The sequence below is a fragment of the Heteronotia binoei genome, chromosome 1 (assembly GCF_032191835.1).
Source record: "Heteronotia binoei isolate CCM8104 ecotype False Entrance Well chromosome 1, APGP_CSIRO_Hbin_v1, whole genome shotgun sequence".
Lineage (NCBI taxonomy): Eukaryota > Metazoa > Chordata > Lepidosauria > Squamata > Gekkonidae > Heteronotia > Heteronotia binoei.
Genome location: NC_083223.1, coordinates 126,077,469 through 126,102,983, shown reverse-complemented (window position 1 = coordinate 126,102,983; position 25,515 = coordinate 126,077,469). Strand labels below are relative to the sequence as shown.

Sequence of the window (25,515 nt, the reverse complement as noted above, 5' to 3'; positions counted from 1 at the left end):
AAGCGATAAAACTTCTGAATTACATAATAAGGAAAATGTAACACTGAATTTCTTACCATTGTTTTGTTTATCGGTTCTGTTAGTATCAGGCATGTTAGTGGTGACAGTGGGTGATGTAGTAGTGGAATTTACAGTAGCTGGTAACAAAGATGAGAAATAAGTGAACTTGTATGGAACATGAATGTTAATAAGACAGGCAATGGGAATAACGCATGAAAACATAAACAAAGAGCAGAAGGGGCTCACTATAAAACTACCTGTCAAACAATACCATGCACACACATATTCCCACACTTCAATTAACATTTAATGAATGGTGAAATAAACCCAGATCCACTTTTCCCCAGATGACCTTCAGCAAGTCTAATTTCCCAGATCTTCAGCAAGTCTATTTTCCCGATGATCTTCAGCAAGTCTATTTTCCAAACTTAATGGAACTTCCTTGACATAGTTAAAAAAGGAAGAATGATATAATGAAATCGAAGTTTCCTTACTTTAAGGATAAGGAAGGTAGTGGGTGAATCTAACACCCTGTTACTTGCAATTGTGCCATTTGACTAAATGGGCATTGCTTCATAGTAACATATTTAAATTTGGGATATAAATAGACCAGATCTGTTGCGCAGAAATGGCCATTTGCTGATGTAATAGCTGCAATATTAGGCCTTGTATGAGTATGCAAATTCTGAACCATCTGCTTTTAAGGAATTTAAACAAAAACATTTATTTACAAACAACATAAAAATAGCATCTACTGAGCATTCCTCACATAAGGATCTAATTAAATTCTCTAAGCTTGGTATAATAAACAGTCTTGAAGACACAAATGGATATTGCAAAGGATACTGTTTCAAAGTGTTGTTTGGGATTCTAGGAGTCCAATTTTCACTGGTATTCAGAGAAGTCACCACACATAAAGATTCAAAGATTACCACAAAGGAAACATTCAAAAAGTGAAACTTTCTTAGCGAATGCAGAAGAGGAATATTTATAAGAGCTCATCATCTTAAAATATGAATATGTACAGATAAAGTAACTGAAAGCATTTTAAAGATTAGCTCTATCCAGTACTTTGAAGTAATTCTTACTCCCACAAATAAAATAAAAATTCAGCAGATTTCTTTAGGCACAATGTAAATAATTATAATTAATTCATAATCTACTAGGCACTGATCTTATTCAGCTTCTTTTGTCTTTAATGGGATCTTCAGAGGAACTTGGCTCTAACAATACCCATGAAAGTCATCTCTGCAAAAGTTATTGGGCAGGGGGAGTGCAAGCAGCTCTTCGAATTTAACAGTATTTCTTTTTTAAGAAAAAACTTTAATCTTGAATGGAATACATAGAATACTATCGTAAAAGAAGAAGAAGAATTGCAGATTTATACCCCGCCCTTCTCTCTGAATCAGAGACTCAGAGCGGCTTACAATCTCCTATACCTTCTCCCTCCACAACAGCCACCCTGTGAGGTGGGTGGAGCTGAGAGTGCTCTCATAGCAGCTGCCCTTTCAAGGATGAAAACCTCTGCCAGAGCTATGGCTGACCCAAGGCTATTCCAGCAGATGCAAGTGGAGGAGTGGGAATCAAACCCGGTTCTCCCAGATAAGAGTCCGCACACTTAACCACTACACCAAACTGGCTCTCAAAATAAGTTGGCAAAAACAGAAACACACAAAAAATCCTGATTTAAGGCAATTTCATACTTGCTGAATAATGCCCTTCCATCCCACTTTCAACACATTCTGCAACTGGATTTACAGTGTGAAATGGCAAAATCCCTTAGCAAATGATTGCTGAAGTACAGCAGAACTTCCTCAAACTTCTTGCCTTTTGAAATATTTTGCAAGGACTGTGATCAAATACTGTAGCAACCATTACTAGGTGATGCATTCTACTGAATTGATACAATATTTTTTATTTAAAAAATCTATTTTTCTCCTCTCTCTTTAAATTTATTATTTCTTGGGAATCCTCCAAGTAAGCAGAAAACCCTCTGATCATTTGGGTGCCCCGATTTGTTGCCAGATGGATAGGCATGGGATCACCATTCAGTACTACATGGAGTAGTGCTATAGATAGACTTAAAAAAACAAAACAAAACCTAGGGCAGGGGGTGGCCAATGGTAGCTCTCCAGATGTTTTTGCCTACAACTCCCATCAGCCCCAGCCATCGGCCATGCTGGCTGGGGCTGATGGGAGTTGTAGGCAAAAACATCTGGAGAGCTACCACTGGCCACCCCTGACCTAGGGAACTTAAACTTTAAAGCAGGACATTAGGAACCCAGGCCCTTGCACACATTTAGGTTAACTGACCTGTGGCAATAAGCACAGATTTCCTTTTCTACTCTTGAGAAAAGTTGTTATTGTATCACTGAGCATCCTTTCTGTGTTTCATGCAATTAAACATAAATATTGAAATGTAATTAAATAATGCTATTCTACAGACACATTGCAAGGCGTATCTTGGGAGAAAGAGTATCAGCCATTCTCTAAGACGGTGTTTTCCATTGGCAGGTTTGCGACCCGGCCCTGGGCCACAGATGGGGAGACGGCTAAGGCAGCTTCCGAGCTCCCCTCCCCATCTAAACATCCAATGGGGTGTTGAATGTGGGGGGGGGGGGGAGACAAATTGTCTGCCTTTGTAGCCTGGCGGGGAGATGGCAAATGCAGTTCCCAGGCTTCCCTCCCCATTTAAACACCAACCGACATGTTAAAATCAGGGGAGGGCAGTTTATAAGTCTAATAAACCATAATTGGCAAACCAGATTGCCTGCATTTGCATAATTGGCAAAGGCAGTTCCTGGGCTTCCCCCCCTTAAAAACCCCGGTGGGGTGTTTAAAAGGGGGGAAGGCATGTCACCTGCATTTGCAGTCTCCCTGCCAGGCAAGGAGATGGCAAAGGCAGTTCCTGGGCTCCCCCCCCCTTTAAAAACCCCCGTGAGGAGGCAGATTGCCTACCTTCGCCATCTCCCCGCCAGGTGGATAGATAGCAAAGACAGTTCCCGGGCTTCCCCCCCTTTAAGCATCCCTGTGGTGTTTAAATTAATTAAGAAATTAGTGAGAAAACACCACGGGGTGTTAAATGGGGGGGGAAACAGATCATCTGCCTTTGCCATCTCCCAGCCAGGTGGGGAGTTTGCAAAGGCAGTTTCCAGGCTCCCCCCCCCCTTTAAACATCCCAGCGGGGTGTTTAAAAGGGGGGGGAGGCAGATTGCCTGCATTAGCCATCTCCCCACCAGGCGGGGAGAGGGCAAAGGGAGCTCTTGGGCTTCTCCCCCTTTAAATACCCCAATGGGTGTTTAAATGGGGGGAGGAGGCAGATCGCCTGCCTTTGCCTTCTCCCCACCAGGTGGGGAGAAGGCAAAGGGAGCTCCTGGGCCATGGGAGCAAAAGTTTGGGAAACCCTGCTGTAAGACTCTTATTCAATGTGCAACCACAATTTAGAGAGATTTCTATCTGAATGAACTCCCAAGAAGAAAGCTGAAATCAGTACCATTAGTTTGTCCATGTATTCTTGATGCTCAGATTACTATTCATAATCTGTCTATGCTTGAAAAATGTACAAAATAAAAAGAAATTATTAATTCATTTGTCATAATATGTGCTGTTTGGGTTTGAAGGAATAAAGACTTTAGGGAAATGGTGTTATCAGGAGAGTTACTGTAGTCTATCCATATACATCATGTATAGTCTCTCCCCCCCCCCCCCCCCCCCCCCCAAGAATAAGGGATTCTTCTCTTTGGTCATATTATACTTAAGTGTTTAGCCTTTTAAAGAATAAAAGTATTTTTCTAAAAAATATCACAAGGATCTATCACCATTGAGTCTACAGAACAGTGCCAGTCTTCTTACCTTGACAAAGACTTCCTAGGTTTGCACAACTGGTCGGTTCAATTGTTGATAGGGGAATGAGATATGAACCTTTAAAAGAAAGACAAGCTTTAAGACAAACTTGGCTCAAAACAACTGAGGCATGGCATATTTTAAGCTATTATATAGTCTTTTTGCAGTCTGAGAATTGTTGTCTAAATATCACTTTAGGCTGCTGAGTGTTAGTTTTATGATGTATGGGTTTTTTTTTAATTTATTAGTGAAGTCTTTATTGCTCCAGTATAAAATGAGTGGATGATTCAATTCAATTAAAATAATATGGTAAAAACTGTTCCAGTACAATTCACCACTTTCCTGTTTCAAAAGGATGCTGGCATGGAAAAGCCATGTTGTTCCAGTCCTGTCTTTGAAGAAGAGGAGCCAATTCCCAGTAGTGAAGACTGACCCACTAACAGGACCATTGGAGAAGTTGCTTTTATATATATATTTGTTGTTGTCACTTTACTATGGTGATCTGTGTTTCTGAATCAAATTTCAACTCACAGACACAATTCAACATTTTAAGATCAGCATTTTCCAAGTACAATAAAAATATCTGTTGATAAGAGCTTGCACAGGTGAGCACAAGACAGTCTTCTAGACTAGCAATGAAATAAACTTACTGTAGAAATTAGTGAGTATTACTTATTTGCATATTCACATTTTTTACCAAGATAGACCTTAAGGAGATTTATAAACTAAAACAAATTACAAATTAAATTAGCAAAAATCAATAATTATAACAGAATGAGTAAACAAATCAACCAAAAAAGCTTCCTATAATGTCATTTATAACTTTTCTATGGAAGGAATTTTCATCCCCCTTTGGCCTTTCTGATTTAGACTTTGCTTCAAAAATCTTGGGAACTATATTTCCTAGTAGGGGAAAAAGTTCAGTCCCCATCACACAGGCAAAAGCTTTACCTGCCCATTTCCATAAAATATTTTAATATATATATATATATATATATATATTAAAAAACTAAGCAGTCTCATAAAGGTGTGCAACACAACTCTGGTTCGCTACTGACTAGTTCTATTGAGGCTCATTTAGTGGAAAAGAAACAAAATGCATGCCAAGTTTTCTTGCTTGCACAGAGCTTAAGTGTTAAGAGGTTATATTCAGGTCAGCATTGTAGAACCTGGACATGAATTCATTTTTAACAGCCAGCCTTCATTGTACAAGAACATATCTAGGGGCCTGAAATCCCATTTCAAATGTCACATTAAACAAAGGGAGACAGTGTTATCGCAAGACAATTATCTTTGTCAATAGGTTGGAACGCTTATCTTGAACAACTCCATTAGCAAAACATTTTCCAGAGAAATCAGTAATGTAAAAAAAAAAAGCACTTTGCTGCTCAGTTTGATAATGGAAGTGCCATTCATATGGAAATCGAAGCTCTTTTCTTTATTGTATATTGGATTTCATTCCAATGAAGTGTAATTAATTTCCACGATAGGTGTTTTTCTGTGAACTTTCCATGAGTAATTAACAATCAGAACGGATAGTTACATCAAATCCTCTTTGTTTCTGATCTGTTGCAAACTTTGTCAATTCTGATTTCAAAGTAAACATAACTCATCTAATTCAGTGATTGCAGGAGGTATTTAAGACTGCCCTTGCATTTGAGGGGTACTACCCAGAGACAGAATAAAAGCTCAAAAGACTAATATTTTGAATATTAAAATTACAAATAGAGTTAAAGGTTGCCAGGTCCCCAATGGGGGATTTGAGGGACATTCTGGGAGGGAGAGAGGCCAACCTCATCACAATGATATCATATGAAATGATGTGATCATGCTGGGTATACAGCACCATGTGCACACAGCCCCTTCCACTTTCCCCAATCATTTAAAGGAGACTTCTCTTTAAATGGTTGTGGGGAGTGGGTGCTATGTGCTTCTGTCCTCCAAGCCCTCCGATCTAGGCTTGGAAGGCAAAAGCAGGTGTCTCCACGTGCAGAAATAGTGGGTACCATGCAATTGCCCTGCCAGTCACAAATTCACCGCTGGGAAGATATGCATGCAAGGAATCCATAGGTCAAGAAAAAACTGCTGGGGGCAGGGCTTCCCCTGCCTACCAACTGGTTGGTGACAGTGGGAGACTCTAAAACCAGGGGATCCCCCCACCCTAAGACTGGCATCGCTATATATTATGGATTTTATATTAATATTAGGTAGTCTTTCAGATTATTCAGTTATGTCTTGTGATCATGATTATTGGTTTTCCTCCTTGTTAGTATACTGTCTTGTTTTATCTTGAGCTTAATACCATTGGTCAAAGAAGCTAACAAATAAAAATAAAGGAAAGGCACCCCTATATATATGTGTGTGTGTGCCAACAAGGAAATATTTTGATAAATGGAAAATAAACAGAAGCAATTTCAATTAGAAAAGGAAGACAACAGGGATGTTCCTTGTCACCCTACTATTTATCCTAGTGATAAAGACTTTAGCTACAAAGATCAGACAAGATACAAGGATCAAAGGAATAAAAGTGGATAATGTAGAATTTAAAATTAAAAACTATGCAGTCTATGTGGTTCTAACCAGAGCTTTTTTTGTAGCAAGAACTCCTTTGCATATTAGGCCACACACCCCTGATGTAGATTACAGGGCTCTTAATACAGGGCCTACTGTAAGCTCCAAGAGGATTGGCTACATCGGTGTGTGGCCTAATATGCAAAAAAGTCCTGGACAGTCTTGGATCCCCAAAAATAATTACAGTACATAATGGAACACATTGAAGAATTTGAATCTTTCTTATGATAAAAAAAATCAACAGGAAGAAGATAAAAATGAAAACAAAATTTTAATGCAACAAGAAGATATTATAAAACAAAGAAAACATACAGTAGCCACTGATCCTATTAAATATCTGGGGGAAAATGTGACTGGGCAAAACTGTAATCTTAAAAAAAAAACAATTATCAGAAGATTTAGAAATTGATATAGGCAGATTTATCCAGATGGAAAAAATTAAAAATTTCGTGGATGGAAAGAATTTTTGCAATCAAAATTACTGTATTTCCAAACTAAATTTTTTTAAATTCCTGATGCTTCTTATACATATAGAAACAAGCATATCTAAAGAGTGGCAAAGACAGATGAACAAATTTTATTTGGAAAGGCAAGAAACCAAGAATAAGCTTTAAAATATTACAAGACAAGAAAAAGAGGGGATGGTTAGTGGTTCAAAATAGAAAATTATATTACCAAGCAGCAGATCTGATTTGGATTGCAAATTGTATTAAAAACCTGAGATAATGAGCAGTAAAACTTGAATCCACGGACCTAGATGAAGGCTTTCAGAATTATTTATGGATTCAGAAATCAATTGAACAACACAAGAAGAAAGTCATATAATTAGAGATGGACTTTTAATAATATGGTTTACATGCTGGAATTTGTTGAGCCCTCCAAATTCTCCAAAAAGAGCCCCGTGGTGCAGAATGTTAAAGCTGCAGTACTGCAGTCCTAAACTCTGCTCACGACCTGAGTTTGATTCCCAGCAGAAGCTGGGTTTTCAGGTAGCTGGCTCGAGGTTGACTCAGCCTTCCATCCTTCCGCGGTCAGTAAAATGAGTACCCAGCTTGCTGGGGGGAAAGTGTAGATGACCGGGGAAGGCAATGGCAAACCACCCCGTAAAAAGTCTGCCATGAAAACGTTGTGAAACCAATGTTACCCCAGAGTCAGAAACGACTGGTGCTTGCACAGGGGACCTTTCCTTTCCTTTCCAAATTCTCCACTCATGTTCCCTAATAAAAGCTTATAATAATGACATGAGAAATAATAATAAAAAGAATAATGTACCGCAATATGGTAAATGCTCAGTCGAAAATCAAGTCCCGACAAGATACTAGAGATGTAGGACGCAACATTGAATGGTTGCTATATTATCAATCAGTTTCAAGATTAAAGATTATTATCAACATGAAAAGTGGAGTTCTAAGAGAGGTGACTGAGTTCAAACAGCTGATTATAAAACAAAGATTATTTACTATGATGAGTATATAAGTTGGATCCAGGTGGGCAGCTGTATTGGTTTAAAGCAGAATTTGGTTTGAACAAAGCAGAATTCAAGTAGGACCTTTAAGACCAACAAACTTTTATTCAGAATGTAAGCTTTCGTGTGCATGCACACTTCTTCAGACGAGGAATGACGTACAGTAAGCAGAGCTACATATAGCTGGTGGGGTTTAGAATGCAAAGTGGTACAAAGTTAAAATCCAATAGCAGAATAGTAAAATTAGCAAATTCAGAAAACCTTTGATCTGGGTTGCATTAGCGTGGGAAACCAATAAAACAGTAACATGTCAGAATGTGGGAATGTCTGTTAATTATTCTATTGTTAATAAACCTGGATCAAAATGAGGGCATTTCTTTCCCAGAAGTTTTTCATGTCCAACTAATTTACCTTTTAACATTTAACAAAAATGTATACATCATTCTAGTTTGCCATTAGAAGAAAATACATTAAAATATAGTGGAAGATGGGTTTAGTATATGTAATGAGATAAACATTCAATATCCCTTGTTTTGAGTACAACACAAAAAACATTATTCTGGTATTACTTCCAATGGATGGGGTTCTTCCATTGTTGCTATTGTTTTAGTATTAAAGATTTTTGCGTAAACAAAGTAAAACAAATTTTATACATATTATTGGATCTATGGGAACTTTTTACTGTTTGCTACACAGAAAGTTCATGATTGCTTGAATTCTAACAACCTTGGATAAAGAAGGAAATCTGAAATATATTGCCCGTTGAAAGCCCCCTGCCTATTTTTTCATGGAATGATGTCTAGTGCTGTAAAAGATCATAGCACTTCAATCATTTTCAATTTTCTTTGTATACACTTTAATTGCAAAGATAGGATATGGCTGCATCTAGAACATGTCTGAATATCCTAGATATACCCCAAACTCCAGGAAAAAACTGTTACCTCTGAACTTTTACAGAATCTATCTGAACAATTCAGATTTAAGATGGATAATATGGACATTATTATTTTGAAAGAAATTCCTATTAGGATTTTGAGTAAGAGAAAAAAACTACACATTTCTTACTGAGAAGCTTCAACAGAAAAAAAAATCAATTTTGATAAGTTAGAAGGTATAATTTTTAATTTTCATCAATGGGGATGCAGGCTAAAGAGAGTTTTTAGAAACATTCAAAACAGAATGGGAAGAAATAGGACCTCCAGAACATGCTGTACCTGTTTCACAGCAACCGCAACAGGAAATGAAGAAAGAGGAGCTTGATCAGAGGATACAAGAAAGGATTCATCTACACTGGGAATTTAACTATGGATTACAAATGTTTAACATGGAATATGAATGGAGCAAATGCTTATGACAGTTGATTTTTTTGATGGGTGACTGGAATGGAGTGATCTCTCCACAAATAGATTGTCTGAAAAACAATTATTCTATTACTATTAAAATTACTCAAGGGAAACTTCCCATTTTTTAAAAAAAATCTAACTGAAATTTGAGTTTGATGGATATAGGAAACAGATAAATAGTACTTCAAAAGAATATACTTCCCCCCCAGAAAGACATAGATCTTTTTCAAGGATATACATGTTCTGAATTTTTAGAGACTTAGTTACCAAAGTTACTAAAGCAGACATTTTGCCAAAGACTTTTTTGGACCACAACCTGGTAAGTTTGGTTTTTAAATGAAAATCTATAACTTTTTAATGGAGATTAATTAAATTTTGTTGCAAAAAGAAGCAATTGTTGAGGATTGTAAAAAATTTTTTTTTAATTTTTTAAAAATAAAAGTGCCAATTTGAGAATGGTTTGGGATACAAGTAAAGCTTTTATGAGAGGCCAATTCATATAGCATAATGTTGAATTTAAGAAAAAGAGGCAAGAGAAATTGTTATGAATATTTTGGAGTATCTAGAGAAACATAATGAGAAACAAGGAGTGTTGATATGTTTAGACACAGAAAGCATTTAATAATTTGAACTGGACTTCTTTGATAAAGATTTTAGAGGCAATTGACTTTGGAGATAATTTTATAAAATGGGTGAAGTTAATTTATATTTCACAGATGGCTCAAATAATAGTAAAATTATGTGAAATACAAGGCTGCTCGTTGTCACCTCTTTTGATTATTTTAGCAATTGACGTTTTGAATAGAGATATTTGTTGCAATTAGAGGATTGAGGATGTGAAGGTTAAAACTATTTAAAACTTCTTAAGGAAATAAGAAAAGACAGGAAAATGGAGAGACCTGCAGATTTCTTTGATGGGGAGAACTGCAATAGTTAAGATGAACATTCTTCCAATACTTTTTTTTTCGTTCCAGACAATCCCAATAAAGCTTAATCAGTCCTTCTTCAGGGAGTTGAGAATCATTCTATCAAAGTTTATATGGCAAAGTAAGAAACCTAGAATTAAAATGAAAGCCCTGCAGGATTTTAAAGAAGGAGCAGGATTTGCACTTCCAGACTGGAAAGCATATTATCAAGCCTGTGCCTTAACATGGTTAAGAGATTGGATGCTATTAAATGATGAGAGATTGTCGAAACTGGAGGGCCATTGTTGGCATACATTTCTTTGGTACCAGAAAACTGAAGGTTATAGCTATTTTAAAAACAACTGGATAAAGAAATCTCTTTATGATACATGGCAAAGGGTCAAACATAAAAATTTATCAGAAAACACCAAGATAGGTCTCACTGATAGAAGCCTTCTCATACCCATCTCTAATGTTGGATCAGGCCAATGGCCCATCCAGTCCAACACTCTGTGTCCCACAGTGGCCAAAAAAATTATACACACACACACACATATATATATATATACACACTGTGGCTAATAGCTTTTAGAGAAGATTTTTGACACTGCCAAGATGAACATTCTCTCAACAGTGATGGAGTGATGGAGACACTCAAAGAATCAAAGACACTTGACTACCTTTTATAGATGGTTTAAAACAGGGGTGTCAAATATGTGGCCTGGGGGCCAAATCAGGGCCCTGGAGGGCTTCTATCAGGCCCACAAGCAACTGGCTGTCATTTGCTTCCTTCTCCCTCTCTCTGGCTTCCTTCTACATCACAGCTTGCTTTGCAAGGCTTGCTCAATTGCACAGGAGCTACAGAACAAAGCCTCTATTTTCTCCATTGTCTGAGGCTCCTCCCTTGGGGAGGAAGGCAGGAAGGGATAGCTTGCTTTGCCAAGCTCTCTCAACTGCACAGCAGAGCTATTGAGCCAAGCCTCTCTTCCTTCTATTGACTGAGGCTCCACCCCCTCCTCATCCCTTGGGGAAAGAAGGAAAGAGTCAAAGCTTCCTTTGCCCATTTCTCTGGATCCCATGGGAGAAATACAAAGAAAGTGCCTTTAAAGCCAACAAGTGCTAATGTTTTAAGCATGTTTTTAATGTTTTAAGCAGGTTTTTTTTTTAAAAAAATCTGTAATTGTGTTTGTCTGTGTCTTTTATAAAGTTTATATTTCTGCTACCTAATCTTAAATAGCTACACACATGGCCCAGTCTGACATGGCCCAGCCCAACATGGTCCGGCCCAACAAGGTCTCATTTATGTCAGATTCGTCCCTCATAACAAATGAGTTCAACATCCCTGATATAACACATAATTTTGGGGAATGTAATTCACATATAGAAAAAGAATGGAACTCATAGGTTATATGAAATGTATGGTTTACTGGATGATTTCAATGTATTTTAATGCTTACGGAAGAATCTTGGTGCTTTTTTATGTATGGATGTGATCAGTTTGACTGTATATACCAACTGATTACGTATTTGTAACATTTTATCTTACCCTTTCCCTTCTGTTTCCTTTCCCCTTTTTGTTTCCAACTCCCTAATCCTCTTTGAAACTTCATTAAAACTTATAAACATAAAAAAGAGGGACCTATAAATTAAGACCTTTTGCAGATGATTTGGTACTAACCATTGGCAATCATATCATAGATAGATAGATAGATAGATAGATAGATAGATAGATAGATAGATAGATAGATAGATAGATAGATATAGATATAGATATATTTGGAAGAGATATTTGAATACATGGTGACAGTGGCTAGAATTATCTTTGCAGCATAATGGAAATTAGATGTCTGTCCAAGCTTAGAATAATGGTAAAATAAACTTGCAACTATGCAGTAATAGCAAAATCAACAATTTATTTGAGGAACAAATCAATTAAGAAATCTGAGGAGTGATAGTCTGTATTATGCAAGCCAGAGACAAATTTAGTATGAGAGTTTAAAAACTGTATATAAATGTATTGCAATGCAGAAGCAGAATGTGAACAGGTTTTATATGTAACATTTTGAATATAAATGTATAAGGAAGTAAATTTTGAACAGAAACATCTTCTATTTTCTTGTTATGAGATATACAATAGATTTTCCTTTGACTTTGATATTGAAGCAGAGAAATAACGAGGTCTGCACACATTGCTGGTATGAAACGAATTTAACTTCTGGCACCATAAGCAGAACTTAGCTGGCCATAAGCCTCTAAAATGACTAAGTTAAAATCATCCCCCATCCAGCCAGTTTTATCCACAATCAAAATAAGCAGGCTGGCCCCTCAGGCTTATCTGACTCAACATTCCCCACCCTCCTGTAACTTCTAGTATTTTTCCATACCTCCTGTCTCCATGCGTTATCAGCTTCAGCAAGAAGCTTTTCTAAGGCCTCTTTGTTATCTAATACACATCCAGAGGCCTCAATGAGGTCACTGTCTCTAATCTAATTTACAACCTTGAATTCACACCCATTTGAACTGTGTGGCCTCTAATGAGGCCTCAATGAGGTCACTGTCTCTAATCTAATTTACAACCTTGAATTTGCACCCAATTGGACTGTGTGGCCTCTAACGAAGGGTTGCATCAGACATCCTCTTTTTGAAGGCATAAGCATGCTTTTATTCATTATTATAGGGGTATTCATTAATTATTCAGGCGTCCCCCTTCAATATATTACCTATTTTTTAAAACTTATACTGGATATTAAAAAGATATAGTGAGAAGTGGCAAAATATGTAACATTGAATATATAGTAATGATGAAACTAATAATGTAGTTGCAAAATAAATGAATTATAAAATTTGAAATTTAAAATGTTGAATATAAAAGATATCCCAAAAGAAGTAAGGAGGACCACTGTATTTTACAGATAATGACTTTAAAGTTATTATGTCCTTAAAGTTATAATGAAGAGGATGTTGGGGACAAATATTTTCTGTTTTATATACTCTGTAATATATAATCACCCTTGATACATACCATTATGTTATATAATCCCTCTTTACCTTTTTGTATTCCCTTCTATACTATTACTTTGTTTTCAAAAATAAAAATATATATACAAAAATAAACCTTAAAAACTGGTTCTTGGGAGACTGTAATGTGCTGGATGAGGGTGAACAATTTGAAACTTAATCCAACAAAACAGAGGTTCCCTGGATTAGTAGAAAGGCAAACTAGTACTTGAGATCAATACTCTGTCTAAACTGTGGAAGTCTTGTGAGCAAAAATTCTATTTGTGAGCTACTAGAATTAAAGTGGTGAGCTACTACATAAATTAGTTTGCTCTGGGGCCATCCATCCTTCCTGAGCTGACAAAAATGGGTGAGCCAGAGTCTAAAAAACTGTGAGCTAGCTCACACTAACTCAGCTTAAAGGGAACACTGCTTGAGATCTCTCCTTTGTTGGAGGGGGTTATATTCCTTTTGAAAAGCCATGTTCACAGCATGGGAGTGCTGCTTGACACAGCAGTCATCTTAGAAAACCATGAGCCTGTGATAGCTTGAAATGCTTTTTTACAGCTTTGGCTAGTACAGGAGTATTATTATACCCCGGCCCAGTCTGACAAGGTCTCGTTTATGTCAGATCTGGCCCTTACAACAAATTAGCAAAATGTGGTGGTGCATCTTCTGGCAGTGATGCCTATACAGGCATCTATCCAAGAAGAAGACCGTAGATTTATACACCGTCCTTCTCTCTGAATCAGAGCCTCAGAGTGGCTTATAATCTCCTTTATCTTCTTCCTCCACAACAGACACCCTGTGAGGTGGGGGGAGTTGAGAGAGCTCTCCCAGAAGCTGCCCTTTCAAGCACAACCTCTGTGAAAGCTATGGCTGACCCAAGGCCATTCCAGCAGTTGCAAGTGGAGGAGTGGGGAATCAAACCCGATTTTCCCAGAAAAAAGTCTGCACAATTAACCACTACACCAAACTGGTTCTCAGCCAGTGCTTTGCCAGTTGAACTGGCTGCCAATTAAGTACTGGATCCAGTTCAAGGTGCTAACCTTTAAAGCCCTTAACAGCCTGGGAAGTATTCTTTTTTCTCGGCTTCTTTTGAGCCTTTTACCATTCAAGCCTGCCCCCTGCCCCAGAACTAGGTGGCCTTTGACCACCAACTGGCATCACACCACTAAACCCCTTCGAAGTATTATTTATTTATTACTTCACATTTCTATCACCATTTCCCAAATGGGCTCAGGGCAGGTCACATCAAAAATAAAACAATTACATTAATTCTAAGCAACTAGATAAAACATAAAATTAAATAGCTCATTTACAAATTAAAATTCAATAATTGCGATTTCAGATGGTGTCCATTTCAGAAACCTGGTTCCTGACTGCACAATAAATAATCATATATTAAGGTTATGCCCAGGGTTTTTTTTTCAGCAGGAATGCACAAGAATGCAGTTCCGGTTGGCTTGGCATCAGAGGGTGTGGCCTAACATGTAAATAAGTTCCTGCTGGGCTTTTTTTAAAAAAAAAGCCCTGGGAATGTCCAACAAGATTTATTCCCAGGAGAATGTCACTAGGATTACTGTCAAGAAGAGGCTTCTTGCCAATGGTTTTATGTCATCTGATTTTCCAATGGTTTTATGTCATCTGATTTCAAATACTGATTGTTGAGTCTATTTATATGTAATATGCCTTTATTATCCTTATGGTAATTATTGTTTGTTCATGTGGTTTAATTATGAATCTATGTATTATGCTTTGCTTCGCTGCTTCACTAGCTGTTAGACAGAATAGAGTGCACAAGAGGAAGGCAATCCTGCACATTGCTGATCTTGCAGGTGCTTATCTACATGCCTGAGAAAAGAACTCTTTTTTTTGTTTTAAGAAAAGACACTTAACAAGAGTGGGAGGGAGGAGTTGAGCAGCTAGATATTTTGAATGCTTTTTGCCATGCACATTTGCCACCTTGAGTTGATTATGTCACTAACTGCCATGTATAAGGTATAAGTATCTGGCCCTGCCCTGCGTCATTAGTCATAACAAGGAACATCTTATTGTGAACATGTATCTTTTCAATAAAGTTCTTATTTGATTCAAATCAAAGAGGCTGAGTTGATGACAACTATACAGAACCTGACAATTACACTGTTAGGTTCAGAGATGCTATCCAGAATGTGTGATGCATTAAGAGAGGAAACTTTGACTGGTTCTCCCTTACTGGTTTCAATAAGAAGAGCCTGTTTACAACTTATTTTCTTTGTAATATTGTACATTTGTGTTTGCCTATTGGGGAAGAAGAGACAAAAATATTGGATTTATACCCCACCCTTCACTACCTGAAGGAGTCCCAGAGCAGCTTACAATCCCTTCCCCTCCCCACAACAGTCACCATGTGAGGTAGGTGGGGCTGAAAGAGTTCTGGCAGAAACTGCTCCCAAAAGAACAGCCCTGACAGAATTATGACTGGCTCGAGTTCACTCCAGCAGTTGCAAATGGAGGAGTGGGGTATCAAACCCGGTTCTCCCAGATAAGAGTTCATGCTTAACCATTTAACCACTACACAAAAGTGGACTCACTGCATGCATCTGACTAAATGGGTTGCAGCTTTTAAGGCAGGGGTCCCCAACGTTTTTGATCCTGTGGGAACCTCTGAAATTTTGAGAGGAGGTAGTGCCACCACAGAATAGCTGCCAAATCCAAAACTTCTTCAGGAGATGGAGCCAAAACAAAAAGGAAGGGAGCCAAACACAAAACCTTGTAAATGATGGAAAGCCTGGGGGAGGGAAAGGAAGAGATTGGGGAATAAAATAATGAACAAAGGAAAACTCAAGAGTGGGAATAGGGCTGCCAGGCCTGCAGGAAACCAACAGGTCACTGGGTAGAACAGGGACACAGGGAAGTGGTGGCCATCAGTGATGGCATGATGTCACTTCTGGGAAGCCCCTGGGGTTGCCAGCTCCCACCAGGCTCAGCCTGCTTTTGGGGGGGCTCTTCCCTGCCACTGGCCAGTTGGCTGGGAGGGATCCTGCCCCCAACTGGCCCAAAAGGCAATATGAAACATGACATAAAATTGACTACAAATCAACCCCTGACGTCAGGCAACATGATGACATTACTCCTGGGTGATGTCATTATGCTGTGTCCATTTCGCACACACAGGAAAACATCCCAGAGAAGACCAATGATCCCCCCTGGCAACCCTAGAAGCCCCAGAAGTGACATCATCTCTCTTTAAGAATTGCTGGACGCCATGTGAAACTATAGTTTTACCATAGTGTTTCTGGCAATTCCTAGAGAGGCCATTCCTAGAGATGCTGCTTATAGCTTTTCCTGGAAGTGACAGCAGCTATCACTGGTAAGAATGTTTTGATTTTTTTTTCTCCCATTGGCTGCTGGAGTGCCAGTAGACATGTGACAACCCTAAGGAGGAGGGAAGGAGGCAGAAGGGAAAATAAAAAGAAAGGGAGAAAGTGCAAGGTTGGTGGGAGAAAGCAAAATATGAACAGATGCCAAGGGGGAAGGAGAAAGGAAGAACGTAGAGAGAATAAAAAGGATGGAAGGAAAGCCCTGAAAGGGGAAGGGAAATGCAAAGTATAAATGATATGCATTTTCATCCACCAATCTTGGTACCCAGCTCTGCAAAACACCCTACAGACTATAAATTGCAGAAAGTCTCAGAACAACCAGCAAATTCCACAGAACAATCAGCACAGTCAACAACCATCTTCCTTATCTTCAAACCCCTTCCAGCCTTCCCAGCAATTAACACAGAACAATGGTCACATTCAACAGCCAGTTTCCTTATCACTACCCTTCCAGGAAGCCCCATCAAACAATGGGCACATCCACAAACCAATTGCCCTTTCATCACACCCCCTCCAGCCTACAAATAGCAGCTCTCCAGCAGCCCTGGCCTCACTCAATGCACAGCAGCCAAGAAGGTCTGAGCGCCTGCTCCGGCTGCAACGCCACTGAGGATGTTCTCCGCAGCTGAGAACGAAATGTCTGGAAGGAAAACTTTCTCCAGTAGAACACGGCACTTGATCCCGAAAGATTCTACAAACCCTAATTATAAATGATATGAATTGTAAAAGGTTGCTAAAAAGACTTCTTTAATCCACAGAAAATGTGTATCGCCCCTGCTGTGTCTAGTTGGCCAAGCCATGCTGGCGCCATTTTAAGCTGCTCAGTGATTTATGTTTTTCTGCTCTAGCTAGAATTTTATTAACAACTTTTAATGTATTAAGTTTTTACTATGTTAGATTTTGTATGGTCTCTTGGGCAGGTTCACTGGAAAGGCAGCATAACTTTTTACTAAAGAAAAAAAAATTACTTATGTTAAGCCTTTGAATACAAACATATTTTATCCTGAATTCATTTCATCATTTCAAAAGTACTCAGAATTCACTACTAATATGATTTGTGTACTCACAGACAATTTGAGCATGTAAGTTTAAAGAGAAAGATCAGAGAATATTTATTATTATTCCTCATAGTTATTTATTGTTCCAAGTTCATATAACATCATCAAATGTTACAGTTTAACAAAGTTTGCTAGCTGTCTTTCAAAATGTTTAAAGGCAATTTAGATATCATGATGATACTCTGATTGTACTAAAGGAACACACATACCCAGAAGCAAAATAAATGTTATGTGGAATAGAACTGATAAGCTCAGGAAAGGTGAGGCTGTTCTTTAGGAGGCTTAGCTTATTTTTATTATAAACACACAACTTGTTTCTAGCATAATTGTTTCTAGCATAATTGTGCCAGAGAGAAAACCCCCAATAAAAGATGCTTACCACAGCTCAAATTATTTTCTGCTTTCAGGGCTGATGCCGGTATACTCCAGAAGTCATTTTCCCAGTCTACAACATTGCCTTTCACATCACAGCTGAGGTTGGAAAGTGCTTGGGAGTTCATTGTGAAATTCCAAAGGCGGAAGTTGTAAATATCTCCATTGAGAGGGCTCATTTCATATCTGTCAGAGCCCAGAACCAACTTTCCATTACCAGGAATTACTTTTCCATAAGTATCTGAACAGTATACTGTTTTATATGCATTTTTGGCACTCACTCCTATAGTGGAAGAGAAGTTATCCCATGCAATACAAAGCTGCTCAAATGTTCCTGTGAAAAAGTCTCCATGTGGATTGGTGTCAAGTGCATCATCTAAAAGACATTCTGTTCCTGAGATAATTATGAAATGGCCACTTTTTCTCTTTCCAAAGCTGAATAATTCTGCAGCTGAAGATCCACTGTAGGAGAAAGCCTTCCATTCATGACCATCATTTCTGTTTTCGGTTGCTTCAAAACACAGTGTGAACTTATTAAGATCTGGTACTTGGATGTTATTTGCCAGAGATACAGAATCAAGATCCAGGAACTGCGGGATGACAACTTTTTGATTCCTCAAAGACACAGCAACTGGAACATGGGAACAAAATTGTTCATAATAAACAACCATGCAACATTATTGAAAATAATGTTACTTCTTCCTCATATTGTAAGTATATAGGACATGCATCTGACAAAAATCATATGCAAAGATTCTTTTAAGATTACAGTCAACTAGGAGATATATTGCAGTTACAATATGTCAAATGACTTTTTACATTAAGGCTCTCTGTCTGTTTATATTAAAAATGTGGATTTATTATGATTTTACTGTGTTGCAGCCCCCCTGAACCCACTTGTGGGGTAGAGCGGGATATAAGTTAAATAAAACAAATCAATAGCAGGGAAAGACAATAGGCAAAGACAGGATGGAATATTTTCCCATTGGGGCTAACTGCAGTTCAGGGGCCATTTCAATTAGGAAGATTGTATGGGTAAAGAGCTAACCCAACCATATCCAGCTCCTAATAATACTCCTATCTGAACTGAGTCCCCCAAAGGTTTTTAGGGTCAAACATACATTGGAAAGCCCTATCATGGGTTTTCCAATTTAACATGTAGCTCACTGATACACACTCTGTGACTCAAGAGCAACATGTCTCTCTTTAATGCAGGGGTGTCAAACATGCAGTTCAGGGGCCAAATCAGGCCCCCGGAGGGCTGTTTTCAGGCCCCCAAGCAACTGGCTGTCATCTGCTTCCTTCTACCTATATCTTGCTTCCTATTGCTCAATTGCACAGGAGCTACAGAACAAAACCTCTATTTCCTCCATTGGCTGAGGATCCTCCCTTGGAGAGGAGGGGGGGAGGAGAGGAGCTTGTTTTGCCAGGCTCTCTAAATCGCACACCAGAGCTACTGAGCCAAGCCTCTCTTCCTCTATTGACTGAGGCTCCTCTCCCTCTTGGTCCCTTCAGGAAGGAAGGAAAGAGCCAGAGCTTCCTTTGACTAGTTCCCTGGATCCCATGGGAGAAATACAAAGAAAGCATCTTTAAGACTAATAAGTGGTAATGTTTTAAGGTTTTTTTATATATATTATTTTGTGTATTTGTTTGTGTTCTTCATAAAATTTATATATCTGCTGTGGACTCTTAAATAGGTATACATATGACCTAGCCCGACATGGCTCGGCCCAGCCTGACATGGCCTGGCCCAACAAGGTCTCATTTATTTCAGATCTGGTCCGCATAACAAATGAGTTCGATACCACTGCTTTAACTGGCCACCTATCTCCTTTGAGCACCATTCCTAAATTATGTTCCAATCCTAGATGAATTGTTGTATCAGACTTGAAGAGACTCAGGTTCAAATATGTGCTCTACCTTGGAAGTTTGTTGGGTGATCAGACACACACTCTCAGCCTAGCCTACCTCAAACTGTTGTCTGTGAGGATAAAATGGAGAAGAAGAGAAGGATCCAAGACACTATGGATCTTTACTAAGGGAGAAAGGCAGGAAGTAAATAAGAACAAAACCACGTAGAGGTCAATCAAAGATATTCAGTGCAGCTATAAAATCTTCCAAAACTGATTAATATTGCAAACAAACAGAATTCGAACCACCAGATTCCATCAAAATTGGAAGGGTATATTTCTTATTAGAACTGTACTGCAAATATCCCCCCCCCCCCCAAAAAAAAAACAGGCTTGCCAGCCTCAGAGATACACTCTTATCAGAATCTTTAAAGGATGTGACAAAAAAGGAATATGAACTATTTACATGCACCTACCTCTTGTATAACTGGCATTGAAGCCTCTTTTTTGGATACTAAAATCACTTGTGAATGATACAACCATTTGATTTCCAGAAGAATTAAATGATAAACCTCTAGCAGTCACTCCACAAAAATGTTCTTTTTTGTCTCCAGTGTCTAGTGTGAGATAATCATAAACACAGTTTGGAGCTTCTTCAATTTCAAAATCAACAAATGTTATTTGAATTATGAATCCAGAAGGAGCTCTGATGGTCCATTTGCATGCCTGACTGTTGGGATAATCCCTTGGAAAGCAGGGAGATGAAAAAAATCCTGTAGGGTTGGTAAGAGTGATTCGACATTCAGAACATCCAAGAGCTAGGGAACAAACAAAAACATGATTAGCATAAAAATAATCACTTTCCTTCCTTTGAAAAAAGGCTATTGTAGTAATCATTTTATAATCACAGTAGGGGGGAAAATATATCATCCGGTTTATGTAGAGCATTGTGTTTCCCACATTCAATGGACTTCAGCAGACCCTTGATGACTCGATTAAGAACCTAGGTCCTACTAGACCCAACATTACTACCAGAGAAGCAGGTTAATGCAGTTGCAAATATGTTTTCTTTCAACTTAGTTTAGCTCAGAAAATGGCCTCCTACCTTGACTCAACTAATCTGGCTACCTGGATGCACACCATAGTAGACTACTTAAGTACTTGATAGAAGTCTCCCCTCAAAGAGTCAGATACTCCAGTTTGTACAGAATGCTGCAGCTTGGTTATTATCAAGAACTGGCCAGAAGATGCATGCTATACCCATTTGGCAGTTATTCCATTGGTTTCCATCAACTACTGGGTTCAGTTCAAGGTAATGGCCTGATCATATAAAGCCCTTCATGGCCATGGACCTACATATCTTCAGGACTGACTCTCCTCCCATGTTCTATGACAACTTCATTTATCTGATCAGTCTTCTGCAGGTACCACTCTGCAAATGGGCAAGATGGACAACTGCGCATATACATGCATTCTATGTTCTCACATCCATTTTGTGGAATGCCCCTCTAAGGGAGGCTCTCCATGCTTCTGACATTCCACAAACTACTGGTGGGGATTTTTAAAAAGCTGATAGGACTATGGAGAGTCGTTATTATGTCAAGTCTGGGAACTACCTTCAATAATAGTGACTCTCCATACGTTCAGGAAAAACATTTATTATAAGATAGCATTGATGACACTTGCAGGTGTGTTAGTTATATACTTTCATTGTGGCTGTTACAAGCATGCCTTTTGTGTTAGGCACAAGATTAATTCAAAAGCAAAAAATCCTGCACCATATAATTACATTTGTTTCTCACACTACAAAGCAGCATATGTAATCACCATGAAATAACATACTGAAGTAACCTTGAAGGCCAGGCTGGGAAGGAATAAACTGGCCGCTCTTGTGGGGTGTTTAAATTTCGGTTTCCTCTAGACAAAGCAAGCATACATAATAACAAATGGCAAGGAATCCTGACACTTAGTGCACTGTATGTCTCCATAGGTAATATCATCTTCTTGTTCAACACGTTAATTACTTATATTTTGTTCAGATTTCTGCAATCCCAGTCCTATTACATTGCTTATTAGTTGTCTTGTCCTATTGATTGTATCGACTTACACTGTACAATCTGCTTTGAATCTCAGTGAGAAAGGTATAATGTAAATTTAAAAAAATTCTATTATTGATTTGGAATGTTATTTTGTTATATAATCTCCTCACATGGTATTTTTTAACATACTGACATAGTTTTTACAAAAAGTCAGTTTAAGTTTTGCTAACTGCTTTTCTAACAATATAATCCTGAATAGAGTTATAAGGGGTGCGGTCACACGTACCATTAGCGACGACACAGCTCCGTCTGGCTGACGGATTAAATGTGTTCGTTCAGACATCCACATCTGGCAATCGATCGTCATCCGGGGTCATCCAGGCTTGCTACGCATGAATGGCGCATTAATTTGACAGCACAGAAAGTCCGGCCCTTTTTCAAAACAGCGGCACAAGTTCGGCTTTTTGTTGTTTGCACAGCTCACGCGCGATACTGCCTCCCACTTAAAAAAAAAAAAAAAGCCCCAGCAGACATGCGCATTGCCAGATCATCCGGGAATCTGAGGTGATGCTTCTGCTTCTCCAATCAACACAGGATCGGAGGGGGGGGGGACGTTATCCCACTATTCAGAACAGGAAAAAATTATTTTTTTTTTCAATGTGGAGGATTTCAAGATATCATTGTCACTGCCAATTTCTAGGAAAATAATTGCTGGCAGTTCCTTGGTTTGGGGAGGGACGGTGGCTCAGTGGCAGAGCATCTGCTTGGTAAGCAGAAGGTCCCAGGTTCAATCCCTGGCATCTCCAAAAAAGGGTCCAGGCAAATAGGTGTGCAAAACCTCAGCTTGAGACCCTGGAGAGCCGCTGCCAGTCTGAGTAGACAATACTGACTTTGATGGACCAAGGGTCTGATTCACTATAAGGCAGCTTCATATGTTCATATGGATTGGCAACGTTAATTCTGGAAACTTTCCCCCTTCCCCCCTGCCTCTGAAGCAATGTTTGATTTCCCAGCTCCAAACAGTTGGGCGCATGTCCAATGTTCAATCACCATCTGATTATGCATGCTCCAAGAAAAGAGCGTGATAGTATTGGATGTCTGATCGCGCAACAACAGAACGAATCGCATTCTTGGATGCTCGTCTGAACTGCCCTGCATTGAATCAATATTCAGCAGTTCAGATTTGAGCGCTACACAATGGTAGGTGTGACCGCACCCAAGAAGAGTATAACTATTCAGAATTATACTGTTAGAAAAGCTGTTAGCAAAACTTAAACTGACTTTTTGTAAAAACTATGTCAGTATGTTAAAAAAATACCATCCACACTGATAGCCTGATAGGCAAAGAACGGTGTAACACTGCATAGGATGGCACTGTAAACCTCTTTGTATGTATTTTATGTACTTACAGTGTATATGTTGTTGAATAGTATATTTTCTATAGTTTGTGCTTGGCTTCATGATGAAGGCAGATGCCAAAACAGTGCCCAAATGTGATCATGAAGTAACTGTTCAATCTCTTACATTTTATATTAGTCTAAATGAAACATTTGAAGTCAGAGTCTAATATTTAGGATCCTTTTTTTTTAAGTTGACACTGAAGAGCAACCTCATCTATCTAACTGTAGTTGAGATTCAGCAACTGTATCATGTTTGGTCTCTGTGTTATTGATTAGATTGTATCCATGATTTTGCATATCTGTGTACAAACTTGGAACAAGAACACACTTCTGAATTACATTCAGTGTATCGTTCATTTTTATATTTTTTTCCTCCAATACATTATTTTCATTCAGGTCAATCAAAATAATATGCAAATAATATGCAAATATTTGAAATCCCCTTGCAATGTGTCTCCTTCCCCAAGTCAGAAGAAAGAGACAGACACAAGTGCTGGGTTAACAAACTGGTCATCTTATTTAACTATTAACTTATTCAGACATAATTCAAATTGAGAGGGCCAACATAACCTTTGGTATGTGCTAGGCCAGGGGTCACCAAACCCCTCCCTTGCCATATAATGGGTGAATCACCTTGCCTGGATGTGGCTTGCACCCAGCAAGCACAGCCCAAGGTTAACCAAACTAAAACTCCATCCCCAGAGCCATACAACTCAAGAAGAGGATCTATCCAGGGTGGTCCCTAGGGCAGTCCACCTTCCCAGCCCACAGCCATACAACTCAAGGGCTGTACTCACAAGACCCCTATTCCCAAAACTGGTTTTTTTCAGCTGGAGTTCACCATACCACATTTCTTGCTTCCTAAAATACAACATGTAAAGTGACCAGTCTATTTAACGGCTCCTCCCACTCCAGTTTCCCAATCCACTGCCACAGTACAAGGCAGGTGAAAACACACTTGCCACAATTCAGCAGGGGTGAAAAATTTCTACTGGCTCTCAAAAGGGCAACCAGCCTAAGCCTGCACTAGCTATATGGAGAGAGGGTGGGCCATGAGGGAGGTGAAGATTGAAGAATGGAGGTGGTGTTAGCACAGTAACACTCTGCCCCCACCCCTACACCCAACACCAGGTTGTGACCTTTGCTGCCAACAATTGCATCTTCCTTCTTCCAGAGGGACAAAGGCAGCTCTCCAACCATGCAGCCATGAGGACCGTCAACTAGGTAGAGCTGAAATGTTCTGTTTGCTGTTTTACAAACAGATCCACTGATTTCAGAGAAATTATTCTTAAATGCAAAAATCAGTGTTGAAAAGGGTAGTACGTTGTAGCCAACACTAATTGCACATGTTTAGTTATCAAAAGAAGGTGTTGAGAACCATTCATGCAAATTAGAAACATTGAATCAAGTATAACTGAGTGGTTGCCTTGGCAAGGGTTCCTAGCTAAGTAATTGCAGCTAGTGGAAGTGAGAAACTAAACCTAGGAATCGTGTAGCCACACTGGTTGAATGGAGGACTGCTACCTCAAGAATTCTGTCAAGTTTCAAGTCGGTACTTCCTGCGCCTGAAAACACAAGAAAGTATTGTACAAGCAGTCTTTGGTACCTTCTTTTTTGCATCCTGGACTGTTACTTATATAATTTATGGACACTGAAGTTGAATTAAGTGGTATGAATTATGTTTCTTGCAAAAGTATAAAGAATAACATGAGTATGTAAAAATTTGTGTAACATGATTATTTGAAATGCTTTATATGCAGTGTTGCTTGTGACTTTCAAAGTACTTGAGGGCTGGCAGGTTTATGATAGACATAGCCTTAAGTTAATAATCTCATTTTGTAAGGTTACACTGATGATGAAGAAGAAGATATTGGATTTATATCCCGCCCTCCACTCCGAAGAGTCTCAGAGAGGCTCACAATCTCCTTTACCTTCCTCCCCCACAACAGACACCCTGTGAGGTTGGTGGGGCTGGAGAGGGCTCTCCCAGCAGCTGCCCTTTCAAGGACAACCTCTGCCAGAGCTATGGCTGACCCAAGGCCATGCTAGCAGGTGCAAGTGGAGGAGTGGGGAATCAAACCCGGTTCTCCCAGATAAGAGTCCACACACTTAACCACTGATGCAATATGGCCCTGGGATACTGCAAGGTACCCCTGACCTGTCCTCCAGTTTTTTTCCCTATCATTAAGAAGCTGGGAATGCTTAAAGTTTAAAAGGCTACCATTGCTCCCTTACTGGGGGTTTGTGACCATGCTATATGAATACCAGCTGCTTCCTTTTGGGGAATGAGATATGTGGGTTAGCTCA

General features: G+C 39.0%; 1 protein-coding gene across 3 annotated transcripts in view; it reads right to left on the bottom strand.

Annotated features, from left to right (window-relative positions):
* The window catches only part of ADGRG6 (adhesion G protein-coupled receptor G6), a 195,339-nt gene that overhangs the window by 91,427 nt on the left and 78,397 nt on the right, over positions 1-25,515 (bottom strand). For 2 of the 3 annotated variants that reach the window (XM_060240358.1, XM_060240339.1), the window contains exons 3-6: positions 20,246-20,587; positions 17,927-18,550; positions 3,853-3,921; positions 57-137 (exon numbers count right to left, since the gene is read on the bottom strand). In XM_060240358.1, the coding sequence (XP_060096341.1) occupies positions 57-137; positions 3,853-3,921; positions 17,927-18,550; positions 20,246-20,587 (1,116 nt within the window). The remainder of the gene's footprint in view (positions 1-56; positions 138-3,852; positions 3,922-17,926; positions 18,551-20,245; positions 20,588-25,515) is intronic. The other variant, XM_060240347.1, reaches the window with a different exon arrangement.